The sequence below is a fragment of the Scyliorhinus canicula genome, chromosome 3 (assembly GCF_902713615.1).
Source record: "Scyliorhinus canicula chromosome 3, sScyCan1.1, whole genome shotgun sequence".
In the NCBI taxonomy this organism is placed as follows: domain Eukaryota; kingdom Metazoa; phylum Chordata; class Chondrichthyes; order Carcharhiniformes; family Scyliorhinidae; genus Scyliorhinus; species Scyliorhinus canicula.
Window position 1 is genome coordinate 210,206,222 of NC_052148.1, and position 25,384 is coordinate 210,231,605.

Consider the following 25,384-nt stretch of genomic DNA (forward strand, 5'->3'; position numbering starts at 1 on the left):
AGCAGGCTGCTGCAGTTAAAGGGTGTTGGAAAATTGGATTTAGTAGACATGATTAATTTTACAAAAGGAAAACTGCTTTGAAAAAGTATAATTTTGATCAGGTAAGAATTAAGTGGTATTTAACAATTCCATAAATAATGCTTAAAAGTCATGAATTTAACGTTTTAACAAGATTTCTCAGACTTGCAGAAAGTTACATGACTTTAAAAAAAATCAATTAATTTTAACATTTAAAAGATCCTTTCTGGTGTAGGCCCTCTCGTTATGTTTTTATGGATTGAGAGGAGGCCCTTACACCGGAAATACAGGTCTAAAATATTAAGGAATAATCAGTTGGTTAATAGTTGGCAAGTAGCCCAGATTTCCGCTGGTTGCGTGCTTGTCGTTTGAAGTAGTTAACCATCGGGAATAGTGTTTGTTGGCCCGCCACAAATTTTTGTGTGCTGCAGTGCACACTCCAGAAATTGCCGTCTCTCTCTGACATTCAACAGCAGTGAATGATGAAGTTAATTTGCTAAAATGCCTCTGAGTGTGTCCTTTGTGTGTTAACACATTTGAGTTTTGCAGGTTAATAAACATAATGACACACAGGAATTTTACGTGTGTGGTAACAAAGACAATAACAAATGGCAAAAGATCATCCAAATGCTACTTTTATTGACTTATGCGGTTTCATTAGAGACTGGATATTAGGCAGGAGAGTAGAACTCTGGCACAGTTATTTTCCTTTCCTGTAGGAGCTCCTGACGACAATGTAGCGAGCTTACTGCTGTCCCAAGTAAAAATCATCTTAACGCAGCAAAGACCAGGAAATTATTTTGGAACCTTTCGGCCTGCCCGGTTCATTGAACATTATCTGCTTCAACTTTATGAACACATTTTATAATCGGGCTTTTTTGCATTTTTTCCAGACTATAAGGGATATCTGTTTATTTGCATCTTGGCATTTGGCCCATTTGGGCCTGTACCAGATATTTGAAAGAGCTCTGCAATTAATTCCATTCCCCCACCCTTTCCCCATAGCCCTCCAAATGTTTCCCCGTCGAGCAATAATTCAATTCCCTTTTGAAAATTATTATTGAATCTGCTTCTATCATCATTTTAGGTAGTGCATTCCTGAACACAACAACTCTTTGTTGACTTTGGCGACTAAGGGCTTTTCACAGTAACTTCATTGAAGCCGACTTGTGACAATATGTGATTATTATTATTATTATTGTTTATGTAAAAACATTTCTCTTCATCACCCCTCTGGTTCTTTTGGCAGTTACCTTAAATCGATCTCCATTGGTTACTGACCCTTCTGCCAGTAGGAAAAAAATCTCTTCATTTGCCATATCAAAACGCTTCATGATTTTGAATGCATGTATTAATTTTCCACTTAACCTTCTCAGCTCGAATGGGAGCAACCCCAAATTCTTTTGTCTCTTCGCTTACTGAAGTTCCCCAACCCTGAAACCATTCTAAAAAAAAATCTCCTCTGCACCTTCTCTAAGACTGTTCCCAAATGGTGGGATTTTCCAGCTCCTCTTGCTGCTAGTATCTTCCAGTCCTGCTGAAGTCAATGGGGATTTAAATGGATCGCTGCATGCACTGCAGGTAAACCCACCACGGCAGTGCTGGAAAGTCTCAATGAAAGAGCAGTGGACCTAATACCAACCACTGGGAACGCAACTGTATTTCCCTCTCCAGTGCAACAAACACAACCATTTATCATCATTCCCTTCTGATTTCTGTCCATTCGCTAAATTTGTATCCATGCTGCTACTTCCTCTATAATCCTATACCTTCAATTTTGCTAACAAGTTTGTGATATGGTAATTCATCAAACATCTTTCACAGTTCACATACAAAACATCAGCCACAGTACCTTTTAAATCTCTCTTCATTATTTCTTCAAATCATGTTAACAAACAGGGTTTCCTTTACCAAATCCTTGCTGCCTTGAACTTATTCACACATATTGTTCCAAATGACACTTAATTTGATCTCAAATATTGCCCCCAAAAGTTTCCATAGCATTGATATTATGTTGATATTAGAGATACATGGTTTGTGACTCTACTTTTGAACTGGATGTACCATTTGCAGCCCTCGAGTCCTCTGGCATCAATACCATAGCTAAAGAGGATTGGAAGATTGTGACCAGAGACCCCATTGACTTCGCCTTTTCTGATATACTTATTTTTTCAATTGTTTTCAGTTTTCCTCTGTGCCTGCATTGCAGCTTGGTCCTCCACTATATTGTGACCTTGGCATTCATCACAAATCTCTTCTCCTGTTTCTTTCCCCATCGTCAATTTTTATGAGGAGTGGAGGTATTTCTTCCACCTTTCCTACTGTATTCTGAAATCAATGAAGTAAGTTGGACTTTTAAGATGGCATTCCCCCAACAGAAATCAACCAGTTCTGTTACATCTTCCACGTGAAAAGTAAGTACCCAGAGACTGGTAGAATTTGACCTACAATCCCACCGCAATCGCTCATCAGTTGGAAAGTGGCAAGTTTAAAATCTTTCAGCATTCTCAAGATACTGGATTGTTTTTGGGACTCAAGATGCCCCTCAGAAATGACCACTTTTGATTTTCCTACAAAACCAAAATACCGCGGATGCTGGAAATCAGGGTTAAAACATAAATTGTTGGAAATACTCTGGGTCTGGCAGCATCTCTGGGGAGAGAAGGAGTTTCAGGTTAATGACATTTAATCAGTTCATCAGTTCTGTTTCCCTTTTTCCACAGATGCTGCCGGAGCTGCTGAGATTTCTAGTGTTTTCTGTTTTTAACTTACTTTCTGGCTCTCTGAGTGTGGCTGTCTGCTTTGTGCTAATGAACTAATTTCCTAGAGTTGAGATGGGCTCATTGACCAGCCACGCTCATGGTCAGCAATTTCACCCATCCAGTATTTTGGTGATGGGAGAGGCTTTGAGGAGCTTTAGTCACTACATTTATATGTACAGAGGATAAGTTCAATAAATTTCGATGAATGTTGCTTCAGATTAGTTGGTCTAGCTACCCATTGTACTCTTTAGTGTGGCCAAGAATAGGTCAAGGTGGGCAGCACAGTGGCGCAGTGGTTAGCGCTGCTGCCTCATGGCGCCGAGATCCCAGGTTCGATCCCGGCTCTGGGTCACTGTCCGTGTGGAGTTTGCACATTTTCCCCATATTTGCGGGGGTTTCACCCCCACAACCCAAAGATGTGCAGGGATTGGCCAAACTAAATTGCCCTTTAATTGGGAAAAATGAATTGCATACTCAAAATTTATAAAACAAAAGTGTAGGTCCTGACACAGTCGCTTGTTTTATCCATTTCAATACGAATCTTTGCCAGGGTTACAGAATCTGATCTTGAATGTAAGGTGAGGAAGACAGACATGGACATGCAGAATTTTTGCTGTTTCGAATATCACAAACTATTCTGACCTGTGCATAGCTCCACTTTGGCTGAATGTCAGGACGCTGTCACTGGGATCACCAGCAGTGGATCATTGGGCAGAACACAGCTTTTGTAGACCACGAAGGAGCCCACACCGAGTTGTTAAAAGAAATAAAGGTTTATTAGGATAACTATTATTTATACAGCATGAAAGATCCCTGCCAATTCACTCCTGTCGGTACCCAAACTGATTGACATTGTACAGAAGATAACATGGTTTAGGGTTTCCCCCCACTTTAAGGGGGAGCTCGTGTTCGCCGAGGCTCATGGGGAGTTTAACCATTGCCAGCTTGTAAGTCCCATGGGGTGATGACAACATCAATCTGCAGACAGTTTTGCAAAATATATTGAACACTATCAGAAATTAATTATTTTTCAAGTGCAGCACGGTGGCACAGTGGTTAGCACAGTTGTCTCATGCCGACGAGGTCCCAGGTTCGATCCCGGCTCTGGGTCACTGTCCAGGTGGAGTTTGCACATTGACCATGTGGGTTTCGCCCCCACAACCGAAAGATGTGCAGGGTAGGTGTATTGGCCACATTAAATTGGAAAAAATGAATTGGGTTCTCTAAAATTTTTTTTTTTTAAATTAATTATTTTTCTAAATGTTTGTGATTCTTAAAAAAAGCAGCTTGGTTTAAAGCAAAGTATTCCTTACGCGTCTTGATCATAAATTAGTTTGAAACTAAGTCTGTAAAGAGTTATCGGGTGAGTTTCTCTGTCCTCGCTGGAACGTGTTTCTTGGTGGTGGGAGACAGCCCACCATTGGCTGGCGGCAGATCTTTTGGTCCTGCCGGTATCAATAGAATTTCCCATTGAATCGACCCCTGGCGGGAGTGCGCTGTGGGCAGGATCAGAAGATCTCACCAGCGTGAACAAATGGAAGGTCTTGCCCTTCGGCCCAAATTTTCAGTCAAAAGGACTCTAGAGCCATTTGAAAATGGTTGGTGGGACGAGATTCTGGCATTCTCATCACTATTCTCTGCACTCCCAGTTTACATCAGAGTGGGAAGTGAGCCCACACATGGTACACTAGCCTGGCTGGTTCCATTGCAGGGATAGGCATCTCCTAGTTCTCTGCATTTTTCATGGGGCATGATTTTCCCACTGCGTTGCACCGAGCGCCAACCCTATTGCACCAGATGCATAGCAGGAGATATAGTTTTTCGCCGGGCGCTGAGCCATGTACGATGCAACTGACTCGCGGCGGCTGGCATGAACTGGATCACACCCTCCCTGTCCAGTCGGTTTGGGGAAGGTTGGAGTCTGATCGCATCTGCTGTTTAGTCTGGGGTGGCCAAGTCAGTGAGGGAGGTGATGAGAGTTGGGCCGGCAAGTGGGGGGGTACGGGAATCCTGTGAGTGGGGAATACTGTGGGATGGGGTGAGGGTGTCCCATGCAGGGATCCATCTGGTCACTTTGGTAGGAAGCATAGAAGCATAGACTATTTTCTAAATGGGGAAAGGCTTCGTAACTCTGAAGTACAAAGGGACTTGGTAGTCTTGGTTTCGGATTCTCTTAAGGTTAACGTGAAGGGTCAGTTGTTAGTTGGGAATGCAAATGCGATGTTAGCATTAATTTCGGGAGGGCTAGAATATAAGAGCAGGGATGTACTGTTGGGCTGTATAAGACTCTGGTCAGATATCATTTGGAATATTGTAAGCAGTTTTGGGCCCCGTATCTAATGAAGGATGTACTGGCCTTGGAGGGGGTCCAGAGGAGGTTCGTAAGGCTGATCCCCGGATCGAAGGACTTGTCATAGGAGGAGCGGTTGAGGACTCTGGGTCTGTTCTTGATGAAGTTTAGAAGGATGAGAGGGGATCTCATTGAAACATATAGAATATTGTGAAGCCTATATGGAGTGGACATGGAGAAGATGCTTCATTGGTAGGATACTCTGGAACCCATGGCCTAATTCTGCTCCTATGTCTTATGTTATTTAAAATAGTTATGCAAAAGTTAGAAGAGGTTTTATTTCTTTTAACTTTTTCTGACTAACAATTAGCGTAAAGAACTATCCAAAGTTAGAGATTTAAATCGCTTTGTCAGATGGTTCCGAGGGCAATGGACCAGTGGAAGTTAACGTTTCTGGCTAGTTGCCACATAAACCGTTACCTGGGAACGTCCGCGAGGGATTCCCCAGTGCACCTTTGGGATACCCCCTAAATCCGCCGCTGGGCAGCCAGGAAGATACTGGCCAATAGTTATTTATGGTCTACGCAGGAAACCAATAAGTTGAAAACTAAAAGTAAATAAATCAAAATCCATGGATCTGTCTCCTGATTTTGTGATCATAAATGCATTAACCTAGTTTTTCAACTTGAGCATGACACTGGTAGAAATGTAGGGGCGCAGGACCCACTGTGAGATACATCACTAACACCATTTGATTTTCTAGTGTAAGAGGCATTTGATTTATTTTCACATGCTCCGTTGCTTCTCTTGGGGATTGTGCCTGAGGTGGACATGTGGACAGACACTGGGCCAGTGAGAAACTGTTGGATATCCTGGAGACTTGCTGCTGTGTACTGTGAGCTTCAGAACTAAAATGTGAAATGTTTGCAAGGTTTTTAAATTAAGTAGGTATTTTGGCTTGCAATTAGTTGCTTAAATTTTCCAGTCCCTTTATATTTGCTCCCTTTGTTGGTGGTAGCACGCTCTTATGCAAAATGCATACAGACATAGACTGTGTGCTACTTGTTGCAAGGCTACAACATCATCACGGCATTTGACAAGACTTCCCAAACTGTGTAGTCGCCAGATGAGATTTTGGAGTTGTGAGTTCTGAAGCAACAATGGCTGTCATGGAACTCAGCTGTGAGGCTCGTTTAAATCCTTGCGTTTTTTTCTATTGGTAGGCGCGGTCTAATGGGCATATCTTTGAGGCCTGATTCCTGCTGCAGAAAATGGCCTAAATAAGATGTGTTTCGGTCAAACTAAGTTTACAAAGTGTGCAGTTGATAAGACTTACTCAGGAACAGCTGTGTGTGGGTAGGCTCGATTTCAAATGAGCAGTTGCAGAGTTCTAGTGATTGTGTCAAGCACACTAGATCAGACTTCCTAATTACAGCCAGACGTTACAAGTAAAGTGTACTGTAAGCTTCAAAAAGCATGGCTATGCCCTTTAATTCCAAAATAAACATTTTTGATTGTGTTGTATATAAAGCATATTTGTGCATGGTAGGTAGAAAATAATACACTGGAATAAGGCGTATTAAGTGAAGCACTCTTTCTTCCATCCCCCTCCCCAGTCCTCCCTGCCCAACCCCCCAGATTAGTACCTGAAGGCTACCTCCACTCAACAATTTCCGTGTTTCCCAAATGTATAATTCAGGGTCACACAAAATCTGAGGTGCTAAAATGGGGTCACACCGAGAAAGCATTTGCAAAGCACCGGCATATGATATATATATATATATATATATAGGGCAGCACGGTAGCATTGTGGATAGCATAATTGCTTCACAGCTCCAGGGTCCCAGGTTCGATTCCGGCTTGGGTCACTGTCTATGGGGAGTCTGCACATCCTCCCCGTGTGTGCGTGGGTTTCCTCCGGGTGCTCCGGTTTCCTCCCACAGTCCAAAGATGTGCAGGTTAGGTGGATTGACCATGATAAATTGTCCTTAGTGTCCAAAATTGCCCTTAGTATTGGGTGGGGTTACTGGGTTATGGGGATAGGGTGGAGGTGTTGACCTTGGGTGGGATGCTCTTTCCAAGATCCGGTGCGGGCTCGGTGGGCCGAATGGCCTCCTTCTGCACTGTAAATTCTATGGTAAATATGATGTTTGCATAGTGTTTGAATACACCTGTCCTTATTTAGGTGCACATGTTCTCTGACTTTGTTGTAAAATTTCCAGAATCTGAGGGCCAGAGTTACCAGGCGGGCACCTTGGCTTGCAATGAATGCCTCGTATGCATTCTGCTGGAAAATTCAGACTGGTGACTGTGTCTTTTAATGTACATAATTAATAAGCTTTTAAAAAAAATTTCATTTATTCTGGATGAACTAAACACAAAATTCAATTGGTACGGCTTGAAGAATGTATCCCACTGGCTAAGCAACTCTGGGGTTGAGATTTCAAATCCTGCCATGGTAAATTTGTGAAATAGAATTGGCCTGATTCATATGTTCAGAATACAATAAATTAATTTGGAAAGCACCAGGAAAGCTGACCAGCAGAAAAGGTGTTTGATCCTTATAAAACTTCACTGGTTCAAGAAAGTGATGTGCCCCGTCTGGTCTACCTGTGACTGTAGCCCCATGTTATTCGCAATGACATTTTCCTGTGTCTTTGTCGACATATTCCTGTGCCTTTGGAAGTGACCGAGCAAGCCACTTATTTAAATAGTTGGTGCAAGATAGAGTTCTAAAAAAAATAGCAGTTGATATTTTGGCATCAACGCAGGCATTAAGACAAGATCTGAACAATTCCAGCCCAGCACAACTTGCAAAACTCTCTGTTGGATCCGAGCAAAGTGACCACAAGGGACAAATGTTTGGAGGCAAAAACAAAAGGTTTAATCAATCACACAACTATACCCTCCACTCCCCGAAGGGTACTCCTGCACCTGCCCACATCCAGGCCAGGATTTTTAAACTGTTCAGGGTTCCCTTGTTAAGCAGATGCCCCGCCCCTTTAATGGGGAGTTCATATTCTGCCGTGATCATGGGGAACCTAATGGTCCACACCCTGTGACCTCCGTGCGGGTTATAACACCCTCCTTACTAGTTTATGGAGACTAGTACCCAAATCGGTCCACAAGCTTGTTAAGGAACATATCTTTCAATCAACATTCCGGATACCTGCATTATCGTGCACAGCAGTGGTTCAGTGGTAGCGCACTCATATTTCCGTTGGAAGGTTATGGGTTGAAGTCCCACTCCAGAGACTTAAGTAAAACATTTAGGAGAGAATGATGGACCTTTGCAAGGTGATGTCTTCCAGATGAGATCTTAAATGAAGCCTGCTGTTTCAGGTAGATGTAAAAGATCCCATGGTATTATGTTGCAGAAGAGTAGGGACTTCCTCACTGGTGTCCTGGTCACTATTTATCCCTCAAGCATAATCACTAAAAAGGGATTAAATTATCATGATCAGATTGCTGTTTGTGGGATCTTACTGTTCCTAAATAAGCTGTTGCGATTCCTAAAGTACCCAATTCATTTTTTTTTCCAATTAAGGGGCAATTTAGCGTGGCCAATCCGCCTACCCTGCACATCTTTGCGTTGTGGGGGTGAGACCCACGCAGACACGAGGAGAATGTGCAAACTCCACACGGATAGTGACCCAGGGCTGGGATTCGAACCCAGATCCTCAGTGTCGTGGGCAGCAGTGCTAATCACTGCGCCGCCTGCGAGTCCTACATTACAACAGTAAGTTTTCTTCAAAGGTACTTCATAGGCTGGAAAGTGTTTTAAGACATTTTGAGGTCATGCTGTACAAATGCAACTCATTTTTTATATCAGATATGTGGATGTAGCATTTGAGCACACTTGGCCTTTGGAGCCATAATATTGATTCTGAACTCCAGAAAGCTAAATGACTGGTTCAAGCATGGCTAAAGAAACCTCCTTGTGAATTAGAATTTATAGCCTCCTCAAACCTATCACATCAGAACTCCTTAATGCTGAACATCGCTTGGAGGAAAGACTGAAGGAAGTGCACTCTGGATGGGGTGTTCAGTGATCATTACCAAGACTTTAAAAAAAAATAATAATTTAGCGTACCCAATTAATGTTTTCCAATTAAGGGGCAATTTAGTGTGACCAATCCACCTAGCGTGCACATCTTTGGTTTGTGGGGGCGAAACCCACGCAAACACAGGGAGAATGTGTAAACTCCACATAGACAGTGACCCAGAGCCGGGATCGAACCTGGGACCTCGGCGTCGTGAGGCAGCAGGGCTAACCCACTGCGCCACCGTGCTGGCCGATCACTACCAAGAATGACTGACAAAGTGCTGAATGACCTACTGCTGTACTGAGCCTGTGTCAGTTGCTGGAGGAACCAACATGAGGGAACAACATACTTGATCTGAACTTCTCCAATCTACCTGTCACAAATGCATCTGTGCATGATAACAAGGCAGTAGTGACAACTGTGTGGTCTTTGTGAAAATGAGAAAACGGGACTTGCTCTAACAACCTGGAAAACTAAGGCCCTGTTCGAACTAGCTCCCTCAGCACATTACCAGCCCCAGCAATTAATATGAATGGTGAGATCCTGGAAGATATGGATCACTTTCCATATTTTGGGAGCCACTTCTTGATGAAAGCCTTCGGCTGCTGGAGAAAAAGAGTATTTAGGGACCAGAAATTTAAACTCGGGACTAAGGTCATGGTTTATTTGGCAGCATAGAGCGGCCCGTGCCCGGCGCTGCGACGCACCGACCACGCCGCCGCAAATGGCACCGATTCTCCGCTCTGTGGAGAATCGCGTTCCAGCGTCCGGGTGGCGTGGCGAGATTTGCGCAGGTCACGGGGATTCTCTGGCCTGGCCCCGGGCTGAGAGAACCCGCCCGTCATTCATAGACCTGACCCCTGATCTCCAAAGCAACTGCTCTACTCAAAACTTGGTCGTAGCAGAAGACTCCCAGGAAGACAACAAAAACACTTCAGGATTTCCTCAAACATTCCGGCAGAGGCCAAATATCTCACTGACTCTTGGGAGTTCCCAGCTTGTGACCGATCAAAATGGTGAACATTCATTTGGGAAGGCACCAAACAGACCAACAGACGATCATCCAGAACAAGCAGGTGTGCAATTAAGGTGTTGGAGAGAACACACTGAACTCCAAACAACTCTGACCCTTCAAGTACCATTTGGCATTTTGCAGACTGCGCATTGGATTTATCAGTCACTTTAGAATCCATCGAACTGAGATGGGAAGCAAGTTATCCTTTGATCCTGAGGAACTGGCTAAAAAAGGTCCTTGTGTAAGCAAAATATTTGCTTCACAGTGAGGACACCCTGCAATGGAACAACCATTGTGCTAAGGGCGAAAGATTAAAGACAGTTCTAGAAACCCAAAGTTGTGCTAACATCACAATCTGCAACCTCTTGAATGAAGAAATCCTCACTCTGCCATTGCATCAAGTTGAGAGATAAATCCTGGTTCACTGGAGAGTTTAGAAGGCCATTTCAGGAAAGAACCTTGAATTTCTAAGTTCAACAACCTAACAAAATTCTAACAGAAGCTTGTCTCCATGCTAATCACAAAAAGCAGCAGACTATTAGCAGAGCTACATTATCCCATTACCCAAAGGACCAGAATAAAGTATGAATTCAATTTTTCCTACATTTCAACAGTAACTTCACTTCATAAGTGTTTCATTAGCTCTGCTTTGGGGTAAGTGAAAGGCACTATAAAAATGCAAACTTTCAAGTCAGTTAAAATAATCAGCTTGGATGATGTAAATGTAGGCTGAAATGTAGGTTGTTGGGATTCTCTTTTTCCGCCGGGAACGCACCCCTGCATGTGGCTTTGCTGGCGGTATGGGGTGGCTTCAATGGGAAACCCCATTAACAAGAAGCAGGAAGAGAGAATCCGGCTGTCAGCAAACGGCACGCCATCGAGAAACACACCACTGGGGGATGGAGAATGCTGCCCGCAATGTGTTTGAAATCCCTCTGATGCTGCAGCTGACAAGACTTTTCTGGCTATGTACTATTAACAGAGAGATGTGAGACATAACTGAAGTTACTCCATGTTGGCTTTGGTCCAGTAATTTAAACATCTGGCTTCAAGCAAATCAGTTGATTTTGAATGATAGTTTTGAAAAAGCAACACGGAACAAGGCTCATTCTTCATTTTAATTATTTACCTTTACATTGTTGGGCAGGGAGCAACTTTGTCTTTTTGGCTTCATTGCTATCCTGTGGATGTCTTTGCAATTTGCGAAGGCTATAATGGAAAGGGGGCAGTAGATGTATCTGAAGCTGTAAATCTAGTCACTTTGGATATGCCAGCTGCCATGTGAAGAATCTTCAATTGAAAACGTTCCTCAAAAGTTGGGAGCTGAGATTCATTTAAATTTTATGCAAACATTTCAACAACATATTTGGAATGAAAATCTGGATGTTGGTGCTAAACTGCTTTCGAGTGGTCATCATCTAGTAGGTAGTTTAATACGCTACTTTTTATATACTGGCTCTGGTATAACACGTGTAATCAGTAAAAATACAAGGTAAAATACATTATAGTGTCATGACATGCATTGTGATACACTTTATCTGCTCACAGATACTGGGCGAATTTCTCCGTTTGGGAGATAAAGTGGTGACACTGGGACTGAATTACGTGTGGATGAGTTCCCATTGGGGGCGTTATTTATGGAGCAGTTTAGGTCATACTAACGGGCCAGCATTTTGCTGGCATTAATTTTGAGCAATTTATGGCCCAGCGGGCATTCTGACCACTGGGGCTGGAGTTAATGCCAAGGTGCCTGGCAGCTGGAGCTGTTTTTATGCTCTCCATTTAACACACTCACGGCAGCCACCAAGATGGCTCAGAGAAGACCTGCCTGCCCCCCGCTGTTGGGAGTCTGAGGTGGACCAACTGCTCCATACCAGTGAGGAGCAGAGGGACACCAACTTCCCTAGCGTGGGCCATAGACCCAAGCCTTCCCTCCTGAACACCACCTGGCAGGTGGTGGCAAAGGCACTCAGCACTGCCAGTCTCACCAGGAGGAGACAGTTTGTTATCCAGAGGGGTGGGACTCACTGGTGGAGGTTCTGTAGGCGGCAGTGTAGGTAGCAGGTATCCTCCGGTTGAGGCGAGCTCTGCTGATCCCTGCTTCCTCTGCAATGGTGCAGTGTTTCTGAGGAGTACCAACACCTGGTGGGCTCCTGATTGAGCTTGGCCCTTAATGATATAGCTGGGGAAAGAGGGTGTCCATCGGTTCAGCCTGGGTGGATTCTCAGATGACCAGAGGCCTTCTAAGCATTTAATGGACACAGGCAGCACTCGGCAGTGTGAGCAGCCAGGAGCCTGTAAGTAGAAAGTCACTACTCACTACTGCCCTGGCCTGGGCAGCCACCCCCCCCCCCCCCCCCCAGCAAACTCGATAGTTTTCAATAGTTTTTCAGTGTTGCTTTCTAGATTCCTGCTCCTCCGCATCCATGGCGTCCAGTCCACGTTTGTAAATACTTGGAGGAATTCATGCCAACCAGACTTCTGCCTGAGAGGAGTGGAGCATCGCGGAAGGATGGAGTATACTGTGTCCAACCAGCTAACCACATTTAAATACATGCAAATACCAGTTTTGCATGCCACCACCAGGGCGGGCAAAACCTCATTATCGCCATCAGTGAGGGACCAGAGCATGACGCCCGAATATGTGCTTGCAACTCAATTTTGGTCTGATGCCTGATTCTCCACCCAATCGCAGTTTGCGCAATCACTGGGCTGGATTCTCTGGTCGCCGATGGCAAAATCGCGTTCGGCAGTCGGCTGGAGAATCCAAGTTTCCAATGAAATTGGGGGCGGCACCGCTTCCGCGATGCTCCACCCCTTCCAAAGCGACGTACGCCGGGTATTGACAGCCTCAGGACATTGCCCCCGACTGGCCGAGTATCCAATGGCGTGGGTCTCTCGTGGTCTCAACCATCAGAGAACTCGACGTGGCGGCTGCAGATTTAGTCCAGCGCCGCCACAGTCGGGGTAGGGCAGATCTGCGGGCAGGGGGCGGGGGGGGGGGGGGGGCATTATTTGGGGCTGAGGGCAATGTGCGAGGGGTGGTCCATTGTGTATGAGCCAGCCGAAGTGGGGGACTATTTCGCTGGCCGGGTCCATAAGCGACCTCCGACCTGAAGCACGGCACGTCCGCTGCAGGCCGCCGCCATGACATGCGCGTCCACGGACCCGGCAATTCTCCGGGGTATATCGGAAGCTAGATTCCCAGCAAAACGGGGAATCGGTGGCCGTTTTGTGCCAGTTTTTCTGGCGTAAAACGCCACCGTTCCCGCGCAGGCGTGGGGACATAGCCCCAGAATCGGAGAGTCCAGCCCACTGTTTGACCTTGGGACCTGTGTTGGGAGAAAGATATTGGTCCAGATTCTGCGGTCCCCCAACCGCGTGTTTCTTGGCGGCATGCTGTTCGCTGCTGGTGGGTTTCTCTACTCCCTCCGCTAGTCAATGGAATTTCCCATTGAAGCCTTCCCACACCGTTGGGAAACTCACTGGCGGCGGTGCACCGCCAACAGGAAAAGAGAATCCCAACAGCTGCAGAATTCCAGCCATTATCTTTTCACCGATTTTCCAGCCGAAAGATTAAAGCCAGGCCTTTCAGGAGGAAAGTCAGCAAAGGATGGTAGAAGTTTGGAACTTCTTTCCACAAACTGCACTAATACGTCAGTTGTTGGGTGGAATTACCTGCTGCTCACGCTGGCGGGATATTCCTGTCCCACGGATGACGCACCCCCGCCTCGGGTTTCACAGTGACGAGGGGTGCATTCAACGGGAAATCCGTTGATAACAGTGGGACCATAAAGTCCCGCTAGCAGGCTGCACAGAAAATCCCACCCGTAAATTTTTAAATTTGTGATATGATAGATTTTTGTTGGTCAAAGATATTAATGGGAAAATACAAGGTACATGGAACTAGGTAACAGATTGACTATTGAACAGCAGATCAGGCTCAAGGTGCCTTTTTCTTCTTCAGCTGGGGTGTGACTCTCTCATTGCTAATAGCCACCGGTACTTCATCTGAGTGCGTGTTCTTCATGTCTGAGATCAGGGGTATTGGCAGGATACTTGAACATTTAAAAAAAAAAATCTAGAGCACCCAATTATTATTATTTTTTCCAATCAAGGGGCAATTTAGTGTGGCCACTAAGGTGTGCAAGGTAGGTGGATGGCCCACACTAAATTGTCCCTTAATTGGATACTGTAAAAATAAATGAATTCCTGAGCTTCTGTCATATTTTATTCAGTTTTTTTCCTCTTATTTCATTTGTTCGATGAGAATTATGTTCTGTGACATTACACGCTATTCCTTGGTAAGGAAAAGTGACAGGTGACACACAGACACAGGGAAGATGAAGATGCTCGTGCAATAAAACATAAGGTTGACAGAAAGCGACAGGCAGCATTTAGGGAAATTGAAGATGAAGAGGACAGAGAATGAAGGCAGAATGTTGACAGTGACAGAAGGCAAGAAGTAGTAAAAACTAAATTTAATTAAACTAAGATCAAACCAAGTAAAGTAAAACAACGCAAATAAAAATAAATTCATTGTGAAAGGAAATTTTTTCATCAGATAATTGGGTATAATAATTTTCCCTGAATTTCGGTGTTTGTTTCATATTTGCACGATTAAAATTGTTAATGAAAAGAATTGTGCAAAAGGAGGTAATAAAGTGAATTGTCAAATTAAATCTGTTGGATTTAAGAAATGCTTTGAATACATTACTTAATGGAAACATTTTTGTGGTCTAATTTTCACCTTAATACCGTATGCTGGAAGGGTGAAACTTGTTACTTCATAAAAACATCCTCTTCACCTTATTTTTAAAATCTTATTTTTAACTTTCATCCTTTTTATTTTCCTGATGTGGGACAGGTAGCCCAGCCTGTCCACTTATAACTACTGTAGATACTAATGGGATGAGACAGGACTATTCGCAGAACTTGCCATGTGTTAATGCATGTGCGATAAATAGGCTGCAGCCAGCAGCAAGGGAATGATATGTTTTAAATAAGCTTCCAAGTACTGGTCAGGCAAAAGTATATTCCTTGAATGGACTTAATCAATTGTTGCCTGCTCTTGATTAGAATCCAGGGATTCGGAGTGAAGGTGGAATTATGTGGATATTGGTTGATGACAGGAATCAGGCTAACCTCATACCTTCCTTCGTTGAAGAGCCCACTGACAGGCTCATACATGAAGGATCCTGACTGGCTCGGGTACTGCTCATGAAATTTTATCCGTGTGTAAATATCATTAAAACAGGAGGGAGGAAAATGGGAATGGGGTAGAAGGAAATAACCATGTGAGGCATTGACCTGGTGCAACTAAATAATCAGGAGCAATTAACATCCACTTGCTTCCTTTCCTCTTAGGTTAATAACCCCCTCCCAGCCATTCACAACTTTGTTCACTCATCTGAATTGATATTGTTTTTGTTTTAAAGCTGCGTTTTGGGGAGATATTGCCTTAGATGAAGAAGACTTGCAACTATTTCAGATTGACAGAACAATTGATTTATCAAGACACATGTTAGACAGAATTGGACACACGACAGGTAATCTATGTTACATGCATGTTGCTAATATGCTTTATTATTACAAAATTATAAGTGAATGAACAAAACCTATATTTTCTTAAGTTTAAACTGGTGACAATGTAACTCGGCGAAAACCAACTCGTATCAAGATTGTTGCAGGTGAATTAAAGCAAAACATTTGTTGCTTATAAATGCTTTTAAAAATAATGTGTTAGGAAATTATTTTCTTTTTCATTATTGCATATGTGTGTACATGTAGCAACTCACTCAATGATTTACGTAGTAGATTTGGCTTACAGATCAGGAAGGTCTTGCATTCTATTCCCACACTGTGCTGAGCTGGCTGACTTTAGTTGAGGTAGAAGTAGGGTTGCTTTAAGTGGTGCTGGCAGATCTGGGTCAATGTAATGCACTGGACTGTGGGTCCGGTGACCTGGAAGCTGGCTGGAGATAAGTATGTGTAGACAAAAGTTGAAGTCGTGTTTGGGCTTAGTTATAATGCTCCAAAGTCAAAACATTTGTAGATACCCTGGATGGGGGTTCTTTTACTCCCCCCCCCCCCCCCCCCCCCCCCCCCCGCCCCCAGCTCTGCAAAACAAGTGGTTTGGGATTGAGCGAGAAGTTTTTTTTATCTGGTTCACTAATTTCCATTTTGCTCAAGCCTACGTGTGTATCCAGACACACAACAATGGAGTTGACTCTTGAAAGACCTTTGAAATGGCCACTCAGTTCAAAGGCAACTAGGGATGTGGGTGTCACTGGCTGGGCAAGAGTTTATTGCTCATCCCAGAAGACAGTGAACCATGTGTGTTTTTTACAATAAGAAGTCTTACAACACCAGGTTAAAGTCCAAGATGTTCATTTCAAACACTAGCTTTCGGAGCACTGCTCCTTCCTCAGGTGAATGAACAGGTATGTTCCAGAAACATATATATAGACAAATTCAAAGATGCCAGACATGTTTAGAATGAGAGCATTTGCAGGTAATTAAGTCATTACAGATCCAGAGATTTGGTTAAAGAGGTGTGAATTGTCTCAAGCCAGGAAAGTTCGTAGGATTTCACAAGCCCAGGCCAGATGATCGGTGATGAATGTAATGCGACATGTCGGTATACTCAACAACCAGAAACACTACAGACAGCTACCCGCAGATCCGACCAAGGAACACATCTTCCAACTCACCAGACTGATCAAGACCTTGGATCCAGACCTTCAGAGCACCCTACGTGCTCTCATCCCATGTACTCCCCGCATTGGAGATCTCTGCTGCCTCCCGAAAATATACAAGGCCAACACACCAGGCCGTCCTGTCGTTTCAGGCAATGGGACCCGGTGTGAGAACCTCTCTGCCCACATCGAGGGCATCTTGAAACCCATCATACAAGGTACGCCCAGCTTCTGTCGCAACACAACGGACTTCCTGCAGAAACTCAGCTCCCATGGACCAGTTGAACCAGGAACATTCCTCGTCACAATGGATGTCTCGGCACTCTACACCAGCATCCCCCATGATGACGGCATTGCTGCAACAGCCTCGGTACTCAACACCGACAACTGCCAATCTCCAGACGCAATTCTGCAACTCATCCGCTTCATTCTGGATCACAACGTCTTCACCTTCAGCCAGACGCACAGAACAGCCATGGGAACCAAATTCGCACCTCAATACGCCAACATCTTCATGCACAAGTTTGAACAAGACCTCCTCACCACACAGGACCTTCAACCGACGTTATACACCAGATACATTGATGACATTTTTTTCCTTTGAACCCACGGCGAAGAATCACTAAAACGACAACATGATGACATCACTAAGTTCCATCCCACCATCAGACTCACCATGGACTACTCTCCAAAATCAGTTGCATTATTGGACACACTCGTCTCCATCAAGGACGGTCAGCACAGCACTTCTCTTTACCGCAAGCCCACGGATAACCTCACGATGCTCCACTTCTCCAGCTTCCACCCTAAATACATTAAAGAAGCCATCCCCTATGGACAAGCCCTCTGTCTACACAGGATCTGCTCAGACATGGAGGAGCGTAACAGACATCTAGAGGCGCTGAAAGATGCCCTCATGCGAACGGGATATGGCGCTCGACTCATCGATCGACAGTTCCAACGCGCCACAGCAAAAAACCGCATCAATCTCCTCAGAAGACAAACATGGGACACAACAGACAGAGTACCCTTCATCATCCAGTACTTTCCCGGAGTGGAAAAACTATGACATCTTCTTCGCAGCCTTCAACACATCATCGATGAAGATGAACATCTTGCCAAGGTCATCCCCACACCCCCACTACTTGCCTTCAAACAACCGCGCAACCTCAAACAAACCATTGTTTGCAGCAAACTACCCAGCCTTCAGAACAGCGACCATGACACCAAACAACCCTGCCATGGCAATCTCTGCAACACGTGCCAGATCATCGACATGGATACCACCATTACATGTGAGAACACCACCCACCAGGTGTATGTACGTGGTACATACTCGTGCGACTTGGCCACCGTTGTCTACCTCATACGCTGCAGGAAAGGATGTCCCGAAGCGTGGTACATTGGCGAGACCATGCAGACACTGCGACAACGAATGAAAGGACATCGCGTGACAATCACATTCAGCCTCTGATCTCCGGGTAAGCGTTCTTCAAGGCGGCCTTCAGGACACGTGACAACGCAGAATTGCCGAGCAGAAACTTATAGCCAAGTTACGCACACATGAGTGCGGCCTCAACCAGGACCTGGGATTCATGTCGCATTACATTCATCCCCCTCCATCTGGCCTGGGCTCACGGCACCGAGGACCCGGGTTCAATCCCAGCCCCGGGTCACTGTCCGTGTGGAGTTTGCACATTCTTCCGTGTCTGCGTGAGTCTCACCCCCACAACCCAACGATGTGCAAGGTAGGTAGACTGGCCACGCGAAATTGGAAACATTTTTAAAAAGGAAAAAAAGAGAAATGACTTACACAGGTGGATGTTGCCGAGGCACTCCAGAGCATGGCCCAGTCACTGAGGGATGCGTCCCAGATGCAGGTGGACATTGCTGAGCACCACCCCCCTCCTCCCAGGTTGCTGCTGAAGTTGACCACCCCCTAATGCTCCGCCAGGAAGTCTAGAAACGGTTGCCACCACCAGACGAACCTTTGCAACGACCCCCTCAGGGCAAACTTGACCCTCTCCAGTTTGATAAACTCAGCCATATCGTTGATCCAGGATTCAGCGCTCGGGGGCTTCGCATCCTTCCACTGCAAAAGAATCCTGCGCCGGGCTACCAGGGACGCAAAGGCCAGAATACCGGCCTCTTTCGCCTCCTGCACTCCCGGCTCCGATGCTACCCCAAAAATTGCGAGCCCCCAGCCCGGCCCCACCCTGGAACCAACCACCCTTGACAACGTCTCCGGGACGCCCCTCCAAAAGCCCTCCAACGCAGGGCATGCTCAAAACATGTGGGTGTGGTTTGCTGGGCTCCCCGAACACCTGACACATCTGTCCTCTCCCCCAAAGAACCGGCCCAGCCTGGTCCCAGTCATATGCGCCCTATGCAGCACCTTCAGTTGCCTTGCGCGGGGGGGGGGGGGGGGGGGGGGGGGGGGGGAAGAGAGGGAGAGACCCCACTTCCCCTCCAACTCCTCTAAGGTCGCAAACTCCGACCGAGAAAGAGGTCCCCCATCCGCCTGATACCTGCTCTGTGCCAGCTCAAAACCCTCCATCTATCCTCCCTGGTACAAACCGGTGGTTCCCCATATCGGGGACCAAACTGAAGCCTTCACCTTCCCCCTATGCCGCCTCCACTGCCCCCAAATTTTGAGGGTAACCACCACCACCGGACCCGTAGTATATCTTGCTGGGGGGAGTGGCAACGGCGCCATCACCAGCGCCTCTAGGCTCGTGCCCACACAGGACAGCGCCTCCATCCTCTTCCATGCAGCCCCCTCCCCCTCCATCACCCACGTACGTATCATCGCCATGTTTGCGGCCCAGTAGTACCCGCTTAGGTTGGGCAATGCCAACCCCCCCACATCCCTACCCCGCTCCAGGAACACCCTCCTCACCCTGGACCCTGCCTGCTAGGGAAAGTGGCAACACATCCCACCTCCTAAACTCCTCCTCCATCTGCTCCACCAGCTTCGTAAAATTAAGCCTGTGCAGGGCCCCCCAGCTCCTAGCTATCTGGACCCCCAGGTATCTGAAACTCCTCTCTGCCCTTTTCAGCGGGAGTTCCCCAATCCCTCTCTCCTGATCCCCAGGATGCACCACGAACAGCTCACTCTTCCCCACATTGAGCTTATACCCGGAGAAGTCCCCGAACTCTCCTAGAATCCTCATCACCTCCGGCATCCCCCCCCACCGGGTCTGCCACGTACAACAATAAATCATCCGCATATAACGACAGCCGATGCTCCTCCCCCCCCTCACTATCCCCCTCCAGCCCCATGATTCCCTCAGCGCCATGGCCAAGGGTTCGATCGCCAGCGCAAAGAGCAGGGGAGACCCCTGCCTCGTCCCCCAGTACAATTGAAAATTCTCCGACCTCCTCCCATTCGTAACCACACTTGCCACCGGGGCATCATACAGCAGCCTCACCCACCTCCCCAGTTCTTCGTGTCTAACCCCGAATGGAACACTTGCCCAAACCACCCCTTTCTCAACCTTACCTGATCCGCCACCCTAAGGTGGGTCCAGGATCTCCTGGAGCATAGCCACATCCTCCCCCAGCCCCTTCAGATGCGCGACCACCCGGGCCCGCTTGACCGGCCCATTTAGCCCCCTTACATTCCAGGTGGCCAGCCGAATCGGGGGTCTATTCGCCCTCCCTCCCCGCCGATCAGCCATAACTCTTCCTCGGCCAACCACGTCCCCGCACGGCCCATTCCCCACAGTGGGAGATCTTCGTCCCGACCCCCTCTAATACCTTCAGTTCCCCTTTGGCCCTTCCAGCAGCAACCCGGTACCCCCCCCCCCCGAGGCCCCGTCAACCTTCCCCAACCTTCAACCCCTCCCAACCCAACACCTATTCCCTTTCCCGGAGCCCGTCCAACGGGCCTACAAAACATCCCCCAAAAAGAAAAACAAAACAAAGGAACAAGGAAGTAAAAACCCCAAAACACCATACAACAGTCCCCGACCCCCCCTCAAGTCTCAGTCTGAGTCCGACCCCACCCCCTCCGGCACAGCTCCCCATGTCGAAATTCCCCCACCACAACCCGAGCCACCCTTCCCTCCCCCGAGGCCCGTCAACCTTCCCCAACCTTCAACCCCTCCCAACCCAACAACTTCCCCCCTTTCCCGGTGCCCGTCCAGCGGGCCTACAAAACTTTCCCAAAAAAAAGAAAGAAAAAAAAAACCCCCCAACACAAAGGAACAAGGGAAAACAGAACCTCCAAACACCATACAACAGTCCCCGACCCCCCCTCAAATCTCAGTCTGAGTCCAGCTTTTCGGCCTGGACAAAGGCCCAGGCCTCCTCCGGGGAGTCAAAGTAATACTGGAGGTCTTTATAGGTGACCCAAAGGCACGCCGGCTGTAACAGGCCAAACTTCACCCCTCTCCTGTGCAGCACTGCCTTCGACCAGTTGTAACCGGCCCTTTTCTTCGCCACCTCCGCGCTCCAGTCCTGGTAAATTCGGACCTCTGCATTCTCCCACCTGCTGCTCTTCTCCTCTTTAGCCCATCTCAGCACGCATTCTCGATCGACGAACCGGTGAAACCACACCAGCACCGCCCTTGGAGGCTCGTTAGGCTTGGGCTTTCTCACCAACACTCGATGGGCTCCCTCCAGCTCCAAGGGCCCTTGGAAGGACCCCGCTCCCATTAGCGAGTTCAGCATCGTGACCACGTAGGCCCCCAGGTCCGGCCCCTCAGGGAGGCCCAGGATCCGCAAATTCTTCCGCCGTGAGCGGTTCTCCATTTCCTCAAGCCTCGCCTGCCATTCCTTGTGGAGCGCCTCATGCGCCTCCGCCTTCACCGCCAGGCTTAGGATTTTGTTCTCATTCTCCGAGACCTTTTGCCGGACCTCGCGGATCTCTGCCTCCTGGGCCGTCTGGGTCACCATGAGCTTGTTGAGCGAGGCCTTTAGCGGTTCCAGCAGCTCAGCCTTCAGCTCCGTGAAGCAGTGATGGAGCAGCTCCTGCTGCTCCGGTATCCACGCTGCCGGTTCCCCGCCCGCCGCCCTCTTGGTCTTCCTCCCTCGCACCCTTCTCTGCTCCAGTGCCGATTTTATTAACTGCCCCGCTCCTGGTCCAGTCCATCCACCAGCGGAGAAGCGTTGCCGATGTCTTCCCACACCAGGAAAAGTCCGCCCAGCGCCGTTCCGGGCCCTAAAAAGAGCCTTAAGGTCCGAAAATAGCGGGAGCAGCCGAACGTGCGGCTTAGCTCCCCATCGCCGCAACCGGAAGTCCGTCGAGTTGACATCTTCAAAGGGCATCAAATGCCTTAGGGCGGGGAAAGCAACAGGCTGCCTCCACCTCTAATATACATCGTGGGGACCCACCTAGATGTAGCAGTAGACTACAAAGGATCAAGAAGATTGATGAACACTGAGTGGGCATTAGGGTTTGGGGGGTTGTCGCTAACTCTCGTGCCTCTCATACATGTGAAGAATGTGTTATGTTAATCTCCACAGCGGGCCTGCCTGCACTCCACCCAACAACCAACCCCCTGGCACAGTGGCCCAAGATCAAATGGCCCCGATGCAGACCCCGGTCAGAGGATGGGTGCGAGTATACTCTAAGCAGAAAGCTAGGCATCAGATTTTTGCAGAAGTTGAGGTGCAGCAGAGCTTTCCTCATAGTGAGTTATCGTTCTCCTGCCTTGTATATTGATCTGCTGACAGAGCCGTCACAGGTCCACCACACTGGAGTGATGTTACATAAACCCTTGGAGGGTTTGTCAGGATGGTGGTGGTGTGATGGGTTGGGAGGAATGAGGAAAATTGGGGGGGGGGGGGGGGGGGTGTGTTGAAGTAATGAACAAAGCCAGGTTGCAGAGGGCACAGCAGACCACCACAAAACAGTAGACTCTCTGGGGGTTGTCTTACAGGCACAACCAGAGCAGTCCAGGCTTCGGAACCGCATTTTGAGCAGTGCAATGTACCACTCAGTGACAGCACGGGTAGCAGTATGGGGCTCATATAAATCGGGTCTCTACCTCAGTCTATGGCCTCGGCACTGGTGTCATTAGCCAGGTCATCACCAGGTAAACCTTGGCCCCAAGAGCCAACCCGTCATCCTGGGGTGGTCCTCAAAGATGCCGGGGATCTTGGAATGCCCCGAGATGTAGCTGTTATGCATGCTCCCTGGGAAGCCTGCACGCACATGCATAATACAGAGGTGGTGGTTGCACACAATTTGAACATTTAGGGAGTGGAATCACTTCCTGTCAATGAAAGATACTCCCTGATGCCTCAGTGCACGCAAAGCGACAAGCAAGCCATTTATTCCCCCCGGACCTGGGCATCCTGGCGATGGCAGAGAATCCTGTAGTCAAGCATCCTGGTGGGCATGGTCCAGGTTGAAATTGATGTAGTTGGATGCCCAGGCATACATTACCTCCTGGATGCACCCATGGGCTGTAGTTTGAGAAATGTCTCACAGTTCCCCGCCCGAGCCCTGGAATGAGCCAGTTACATAGAAGCTCAGGTCTGTGGTGACTTTCACGGTTACTGGGAATGGGTGTCCTCCTCCTCTGCGAGGACATGGCACAGGTGCTGCACTGTCCCCTTGTTGAAACAAAGTCTCCTGCGACATATGCTGTCCGTCATCTCATCGACAGATAATGGTGATTGTACACTCTCCCTCCCCCTCTCGGTATGAAGGGCAGCTGGGTCTTCAGGGTGTGGGCAGCCCCCTACACATGAGGTGCCGCCTCCAACTTGCATCGTCATTTCCGCCTTCTCCGGGGTCATTCTGGCTCGGCTGTCACCAGCAACGCAAGAGTAGCTTCTGCAGGATCCACACGAGAAAACATTTTTTAAATCTGGAAGGAATTGAAGGAGGAGGGAGGCCGACGATCCATCCGAGCTTCCACCCCGGCACCCTCAAATCCCCAACCCTTACCATGATTGTCCTGCCTTCTCTGAGTGCCATCCAGTAAGCGAGGTGTGTTGGAAAACCTTGCTCTACACACACCGCCCCCCCATCCACATCAGGAGCCGCTCGACTCCAGACCTTTGCTGAGAGCATTCGGGAGGCCGTGCTCTGGTGCCCTCCCGTAATCAACACACTTACCTTTTGGTCACAAAAGGATCCCCAGTGCTGAAGCCCTGCTCCTTAATGTTTGATTGTTGGCAGCTGCCTCTATGGTGCTGATACTTCTAGAGTTCAGGCACAGTGTTCAGGCTTCAAAGTTTCCTGCAAAGTCCCGGCCGGATATATCACATTAGTTCCACATCGTCGGGAAATCAGTCAGTCGGGATTGGGAGGGCCTCTGGCAATGGCCCCCCAGCCACATGACGTATTTCGCGGATGAGTGATTTTCCGGAGGCTGGAGAATCACCGGAGCGGCGGCGGGCCCGATTCAGTCAGGAACATCGATTCTCCGCGCCAAACGCAATTTTGGCATGGGGCTGCGGAGAATCCAGCCCAAGATAGCACATCTCACAGTTTGATCAACAGAAATGGAAGATAAGGTTGAGAATGTGTTATCATATCCAGAACTTTGTGGTAGAAATGATCTGTCCATCAATGTGTTACTTGTTCCACGTATCAGTGCCATTCCCCATCCACGAGCCGCAGCTGTGCAGGCTCTCCCACTGGCCCAATCTCACGGGAACCAAATCCTGACATCCACATATTCCACTGGCGCTCAAGGTGCAGTTGAACATCATTGACTTCCAGTGTGTTTAACCCGCGGTGACGTGCCTGTTACATGTAGCACTCACCATACCCGCAACAAAAGCATCAGCAATTTGCAAAAACGTTAGCAGGTGGTCCATTTGGATCAATGTGATCCACCAGCTCTCGCAGCATCTTCTTGCTTCAAACCGAATTGCTTTCTGAACTCATACTTCCCCCTGAGCCCAGTGTTCCAAGACCCAGGAATCTTAGAAAAGAATCGTCCTTCTTTCTAGCTACAGAAAAGGAAGGAAACAATAACAGCAGCCTCCAGGCATTTGCAGCCACCAGCAGGAGCAAGCTGGAAAATATTTTAGTTTATTGACGGTATCAAAATGCAAAAGACGATACAATGAGAACACAAATCACCAGAACACACTCACACCACCAAAACATGCCCTCCCCCCACCCTCAACCCCCCACCCCCAACATCAGCGGAAAGGCTCACTAGCCGAGCCTACCAGAAAAGGCCAGTCCAACACAGAGCACGGTGGAGGAGAGAGAAAAAAATGATTCCACCCCTCCCACGAGGGTTACAGTTCAGTCCAGAACAGGTCTGGCACATTGTAAAGCAAACCAAATACAGAGCAACCACCTATGGAAAACACACAACAGCAGGAAGATAACAAAGCCACCAGCTATACACCAAAGACAAAAACGAAAACACGAGTGTGCGTGCTTAAAGAGGCATGAATGAGTGCATTTGTGTGAGATCTAGCAGCACAGACCACCTGAAAAGATCACACTGACAGGGGGCACATCAGATGTGGGAGAGAGAAAATCACACCCCTGCTCTAACACTAGTAATGTTCTGGGGTACAGGCCGTAGAAGCGAGAGGGGTCACAGAAGACGAGCACACAGCCGCCGGGCAAAAGA

General features: G+C 47.6%; 1 protein-coding gene across 3 annotated transcripts in view; it reads left to right on the forward strand.

The window, feature by feature from the left end:
• The window catches only part of LOC119963269 (tolloid-like protein 1), a 484,046-nt gene that overhangs the window by 156,096 nt on the left and 302,566 nt on the right, over positions 1-25,384 (forward strand). For 2 of the 3 annotated variants that reach the window (XM_038792118.1, XM_038792119.1), the window contains exon 3: positions 15,570-15,680. In XM_038792118.1, the coding sequence (XP_038648046.1) occupies positions 15,570-15,680 (111 nt within the window). Of the gene's footprint in view, positions 1-15,140; positions 15,343-15,569; positions 15,681-25,384 lie in introns of those variants that run through there. The other variant, XM_038792120.1, reaches the window with a different exon arrangement.